The 6705-nt window shown below is 66.6% G+C and overlaps 1 protein-coding gene across 2 annotated transcripts in view; it reads left to right on the top strand.

Moving 5' to 3' along the window:
* Positions 1-288: 288 nt before the first annotated feature.
* Positions 289-6705, top strand: part of NOL4L (nucleolar protein 4 like) — a 144918-nt gene continuing 138501 nt past the window's right edge. Inside the window, exon 1 of one of the 2 annotated variants that reach the window (XM_054467037.2) lies at positions 289-1069. In XM_054467037.2, coding sequence (XP_054323012.1) covers positions 749-1069 — 321 coding nt within the window. In that variant the 5' untranslated portion in view covers positions 289-748. The remainder of the gene's footprint in view (positions 1070-6705) is intronic. The other variant, XM_063659126.1, reaches the window with a different exon arrangement.

Below are 6705 nucleotides of genomic sequence, written 5' to 3'. Positions count from 1 at the left end.
GGGCCTGCGAAGCTCCGGGCCCGGCCCGGCCAGACGGAACGCGGTTCCTGGGCTGGGCACTGCACGCCTGTGGTTCCTGCCCTCCCGGCGGCTGCGGGCGCGGCTGCCCCCGCGCCCCCAGGGGCCGGGCCGGGCGGGGGCTGGGCCGGGCGGGCGGGCGCAGGAGGAAGGGGGGGCGGGCGGCGGCGAAGGCTGCGCCGCTCTAACAGGTGGGATCCCGCGGCGTGGTGGAGGCGGGCGCGGGAGGAGGAGGAGGAGGAGGAAGAGCCGCGGCAGCGGGAGCCTGAGCAAGAGCAGGATGAGCCGCGCAAGCTGACAGCCACTGCTGCCGCCCGCGCCCAGGCTCGGTCTCGCTCCCCGCGCTCGGGGCCGCTCCCCGCCTCCCGCCTCCCCCGGCCGCCCGCGGGGCGGCCCGCCCCCTCTGCACCTCCGGGCCCGGAGCTGCCTCCATCGCTCCTGCATCCCGGCCGGGGGGAGGAGGAGGCGGAGCAGGAGGCGAGCCGGAGCCGCCGCCGCCAACGCCGCCGCCGCCGCCCGAGCAGGACAGAGCGCGCCGCAGCCCCGCGCGTCCGGCCGCCGCCCGCGCCCATCCAGCAGCCGCCCGCGCCCATCCAGCAGCCTCGCCGGAGCCACACCGCGGGACAGCCGCGGCTGCGGCGCGTCCCGGCCCGGTCCAGCCCAGCCCAGTCCCAGCACCGGGCGGCCGGGCGGCCGGCCCGCCCCCGAGGGCGCCGGGCGCGGCGGGAGGATGCCGAAGCCGACGCTGCTGCTGCGCGGGGGCTGGGAGCGCGAGCGCAGCCCCGGGGACTCGGAGCTGGGCCGCCAGTTCCGGGACTGGTGCTTGCGCACCTACGGCGACTCGGCCAAAACCAAGACGGTGACACGCAGCAAATACCAGCGGATCGCCGAGGTCCTGCAGGGCGGCGGCGGGACTGGCGCGGGCAGCGGCCCCGCAGCCGGCGAGAAAGGCAAGTTCCAGTTCTGGGTGCGCTCCAAGGGCTTCCGCCTGGGCAGCGGCCGGGAACCCAAGATGGGCCAAGTGGTGTATGTGCCGGTCAAGACGGGCTCGGTGAGTGCGCGCGCGGCGGCCGCGGGCGGGTCCCGCCGCGGGGCTTGGGGCAGGCGGGCGGGGGCGGGGTGGGGGTGTGGATGTGTGTCCGAACGTGTGTCCCCGAGGTTGTCCGTGTGTCGGGCCCGCCGGAGGCGCACGCTTCCCTGCTCACCGGCCCTCCCCGGCTCGCCTGGGCAGCGCTCCGGGTTCGGGGCGTCCCTGCCCCCCTCCGCGCCGCTTCCCGGGCCGTGGCCGTGCCGGGCAGGCTGTCCCGGGCTGCTCACCCCAGCATGTTCCGTCCTCCCGTCCCCTCCCCCCGCCAGCAGGCGGCTGCTCTGGAGCCCGAGCCTCCCCCCGCCCGCCCCGGGGCTGCCTGTCCCGGGCGCCTCGCGCTCCCGCCCCCGGGCCGGCTGGGCGGTGTGTGTGTGTGTGTGTGTGTGTGTGTGTGTGTGTGTGTGTGTGTGTGTGCGCGCGCGGAGGGTGGTGCCGCGGGGTGGGGGGGGAGGGAGGCAGGGGCAGCCGCGGGACGGGGAGTCCGCCGGGCCTCCCAGCGCCAGGGGAGGGGGCCCGCCCGGGCACTGTCGCCCCGACCCCACCCGGGGCTGGCCCGGGGAGGGGCGGCCGGAGCTGCAGCCTGGCGCAGAAGCAGCCTCCCGCGGGTGGGTGGGGCGCCCCCTCAGCCCCCCGGGCCCCTCGCTCCCCCTTCCCCGGGACGGGGGCGGCCTGACCTATCCATCCCCTCCCCTCCCCCGTCCCCCCGGCCGGCCCGGTCCGGGCGGGGTGGCGTGGGGGAGGGGGCGGGGAACCGCAGCCGCCTAAAGGGAGGAGGCGGGCGGCCGGGCGGGGGCGTCCCCTCTGGCCCGGGGCGCCCTGGAGAGGGCGTGCGGCGCGGGCCCCGCGGCTCCCCCGCCGGGACCTCATTGTTCTGCAGAGGGTGGGGGCTGGGGGGGCGGCCGCTCCCGGGGCGCTGCTGAGCTTTGAACTTTCCGTCGCCGAGACCCTCCATTAGTGCGTTCCGCCCCCGGCCCGGTCGGGCCGCGCCGGCCTCCCCCCGCCCTCCTTGCTCCCTCCCCGGCCGGAGCGCGAGAGCCGGGCCGCCCCGCGCCGGCCTCCCTCCCTCCCCCGCTCCCCCGCTCCCCCCTCCGCGCTCCTCCCCCGGCCGGCCCGCCCGCCCCGCGCTCAGCCCCGTCCCCGGCCGGAGCGGGCTCTTCACACACAATTGATTCGGTCGTTACGAAAAGTGCACTTGTCCCCTCCCCCTCCCCCTCCGCGGCCGCCCGGGCCGGGCCCGCGGGGTGAGGGGGCCGCGAGGGAGGGAGGCTGGAGCCGGGGAGCAGATCCGGAGGCGCCTCCCCCCGCGCCCAGGGGACGGGTCTGCAGGCCGCGGGGAGTGGGAGCCGCGAGCGCGGAGGGCGGGCGGCCCATCTGCGAGGAGCGCTGATAACCGCGCTGCGGCCGCCAGCAGCCCATCTGCGCCGCTGCCGCCTCCGGCCGGACCGGGAACAGGGGGCCGGGCCGAGGGGCGCGCCGGGACCGGGTTCCCCGAAGGGGAAGCCGGGGCAGTGACCCAGCCCGCGCAAGGCTGGGACCCCCCCAGCCTAAATCAGCACTCTTGCTCAAACCCAGCGAGTCTGGGTCATTGTCCCCTCCCCCGATCGAGTCCAGGACCCCTCCCCCAGCCCAAATCAGTGCCCACTTTCCCAGATGGGGAGTATGGGTCAGCCCTCCCCACCCTGCCAGGTCGGTCCCCTCCTCGGTTCTCCCATCTTGGGTCACTGCCCCCCGCCGGAGTGCGGTTTTTCTGAGGTCAGTGACCCACGAGATGGTTGGCTGGGTCCTGCCCCCTACCCTAGGTCAGTGCCCTCTGCCATCAGGGCTTCCCGGGTCGGTGCCCCACCCCACCCCCCCATCCTGGTTACACCTCCCTGAAGAGCTGGAAGCCTTGGCCCAACCTTCTTAGTCTGAGGCAGGAGCCCTGAGTCCACCTTCTCCTGGAGTTGGGGGGTGAGCCCCCCAGACCTGGCAGCTGGCTCACTGGCTTTCTGTGTGGCTCGACTTCTCCCTAGGGAGTGGGCATCTGGAGCAGTCGTCCACTCTTTATCCACACAGCTGTAGAGGCTGAGCACCCCCTCCCCCTATCCAGGCCACATGCAGAAACTGGGTGCTAGGCCTGGACCCTAGGTCCTGCCGGCCCAGCCGCTCGCTTCAGACGCTCCTTGAGACCCACGCTGACCCGCCCTGCCTGCCCCTGGCAGCGCCACCGTCTCCAGTCTCCACCCTGGGCTCTCAGACCAATAATGAGCCCTCCCCGAGGGACCACCTGCCTGGGAGGCAGAGAAAGGGGACCCAGGCCTCCCAGTCCAGGCTGCCAGGAGATCGACAAACACAACAGACGTGCCCTCCCTCGACAGCCCGCCCCTCGGGCTCCCCATGCCCGCCTGCCTGGCCTGCTGCTGGTCCCCAGAGAGCCCGTTAGTTACCTGCCACTCGCCCAGCCAGCCGGATCCAGGCAGGAGATGCCACCCCCATCTCCAAGTTCCTTCCTGGGGCCCAGTTATTATTTTTATATTTCCATTTTCCTTTTCACTGATCCAAGAGGAACAAGTCCTGCTGGGAATTCTGGGGCAGCCATTGGCCTCTTCCTGGGAGGGGCTGAATGGGACCTCCTTTGAAAGGTGCAAAGGACGTCTCCTACGATCCTTGGCCTACACATACACACACACACAGACACACACAGACACACACACACACACCCCCTCACCCTTGGTGTCATTTGGGAGAGAGCCTGTAGTTTGGTCCTCGGTGGGTTTTTGTGAAGGTCATTGGGCCATAAACCTTTGTCCAAAGCATTTGTTTAGTACCCACAGGCCTTGTGTGGGCACTGGGGTGCTCGGGTGTGTGGGGCACTGGGGTGCTCGGGTGTGTGGGGCTCTGGGGTGCTCGGGTGGGTGGGGCACTGGGGTGCTCGGGTGGGTGGGGCACTGGGGTGCTCGGGTGGGTGGGGCTCTGGGGTGCTCGGGTGTGTGGGGCTCTGTGCCTGCTCCCAGGTCACCCAGCTGTCGGGAGTGGTGGGCAATAGCTGAGGACAGGATAAAGAAGCCCATGGGGGCTTCAAGAGAGAGCAGGTAGAAAGACTCCAAGGAAGAAGGGAGGTGGGAGTTGGGTCATCCAGCAGACAGGCCCCATATAGCCTCTGTCCCCAGGGTGGCCATGGTGTGTCACCTCTCTTCCCCATTGCTCTCTGGCTGCCCCCACCCTGGGCCTCCCTTCCTCCTCCCACAGCCATATGCGGTGCTGCGGTCGGGGCCCTCTCCTAGTCCCGGCCAGCCTCGGGTCGATGATCTGACACCACTTGTCCTGTCCCATCTGGCCCTGAGCTTTTCTGGGTGTGTGTGACAAAGGCTTAATCTGTCCGGACGGGCCCAGGGCAGAGAGAGGGCGAGGGGAATTACACTCCACAGGGCCTCCTGCAGCTGGGGCCCGGGTGGGGGTGGGGCAGGGCGGGGGGTCGAGGAGAAGCCTGGGCGTGGGGGAGAGGCAAGTTGGCCTCCAGTTTGCAGGTTGTCACAGGAAGTAGAAGGTGGAAGCAGGGTATGGAGGAGAGGAGGGCGGAGTCCTCCACGGGCAGCTAGGGGTGCTGGTGGGGATAAGATCTCTTTATGACAAGAGCCAGCTGGGGGCCTCCTGGCCAGGCGAAGCCTGGTGAGGATTTATTATTTCTTACGTTTGGCCTGCTCCAGGCCTGTGGGCTGCCAAGCAGGGGAAGCAAACCCCTTGGAGACAAGACCCTCCAATTCCGTTCCGGCATTGGCCACAAAGTAAAACAACCCCTTTCCTTTTCCTCTGGCCTCTCTGAGTGGAGCGAGTGGAGCCGTCCCCAGAGCCTGCGAGGGCCACAGGTTACGGCTGAGGTGGGGCCCTGGGCTGTCTGTCAGTTCCTAGGATCAGAGAGCCCCAAGGCTCCGAGGAGAGACAGAGGTTCTCAGCCCAACTGTACCATCTTCCAGATGGGAAAACTGAGGCCTAGAGAGAGGAAGTTTCCATCTGTTGGGAGCCAGGACTGGAACAGGGTTCTCTGTGCACCGTTGTATCTTCTCCGTGGACCTGCCATATGCCAGGAATCCCACCATTAGAGCCCCATTCCCCAAGGGAAACTTCAAGATTGCCAAACTCCACTCTCAACACCAGGCTTTTGCAAGCTGGACCCCAGGTGTTCCGCTACCCAAATTGACTAATGGTGGTCTTTTCCCAGTTTGCAACAACGTTCATTTAGTGGAAAGCATTTTCAGTCCTAAGTCTTTCTCCCCAGAGCTTTTGTGTAAACCTTTGGCACCTGCGGCCACTGGTCTGGGCGGGAAATGGCCTCTGACTTAGCACCGCGTAATATGTGCTGTGACCTTTGGTTGAGTCCCTCAATATTTCCTGGTTTTCTTTGAATTATCAGTATAGCGGCTGTTTCGGGGGTCACCTACTGTGTGCCTGTCACTGGGCTGAGGTGCTGATACGCATCAGCTTGTGGAATTCTCACAGCAGCCTAGAGGCCAGTGCTGTGATTACTGCTACCTTCACATGAGTAAACTGAGGCTTAGGGAGGTTCAGAACTTCCCCTAGTCCACATCAATGCCAGGGTCCTTGCGTACATCTCCATTCTGACTTTGAAGGGTCTTGCAACCTGATCCAATTTGAAAGCATAGGTCCTTCATGTCAAGCTTTCAGTCCATTACACTTTAGTCTGAATTAGTTTCAAAGCATCCCTCTGGTCAAGATGTCTGTATTCACAGGCTGGTGCTTGAGGCAGGACTGGCACAACATGAAGTCTGTGGGCTTTCCTAGGGCTCATGAAGATGGGTGTGAGGTGGGGAGGGGGGAGGACACCTCTGTTGTCCTGGGTCCTGGGGGGCTTTTGGAAGAAGGTTGACAGTGATGCCTGGCACAGGCCCCATTTGCATTTTTTGTGAGTGAGAGCATGCATTTTTGTCAGTTACACGTTGTCATTTGGGTGGCATGGTCCTGGGTAACTCTGGGGGGCTGCATTTCGGTGCCAGGGTGATGCAGACAGGTCAGGCTCTGCCTTCCTGGGGCCTCCCCTCTAAGTCCTGGGTCACTGTCTGCTGAGGGGTGGGGACACCATGCACCCTTCTTCCCTGGGTAGGAGCTGGCAGGAAAACCCTCTCCTTTATGGCCCCTGCAGGCTGCTTTGTCGTCCCTGCGTGTCTGGGAGGCTGGAAGGTCCATCTGGGATCTCAGAAATGCTGCTGGGAGGATTGGGGGGTGGGGAGCCTCTGGCTGGGGGTGTCTGGGGACCAAGGTGGAGGGCCTCAGGCATACCTGGGCTTCTTCAAGCCAGATCTTAGCTCAGAGGTTGTGCGACTGAATCCTGCACATGTGTGTGCTCACGGGCTGGAACATGCATGTGCGTGTGTGTGTGTGTGTGTAAAAGTGCAACTGTGTGGGTGTGAGTGTGCTGTTCCTATCTATGTGCAGGCTAGAAATGCTTGTGTGTGTGTGCATGGAGTGTGTGCGGGGCACAGGTGGAGAGGCTCCTCTGCGTGTTTGTCGGCATCTATGTGAGCACCTGGGCTGTGGGCCTTGGCAGCCACGGGTGTGACTGCGTGTGCTTGCACTCATGTGAGATCCGGATTGGACTCACCCTG

Source organism: Pongo pygmaeus, chromosome 21, assembly GCF_028885625.2.
Source record: "Pongo pygmaeus isolate AG05252 chromosome 21, NHGRI_mPonPyg2-v2.0_pri, whole genome shotgun sequence".
NCBI classification, from domain to species: domain Eukaryota; kingdom Metazoa; phylum Chordata; class Mammalia; order Primates; family Hominidae; genus Pongo; species Pongo pygmaeus.
The sequence above is the reverse complement of the archived record's forward strand: the minus strand, read 5'-3'. Positions and strand labels throughout refer to the sequence as shown.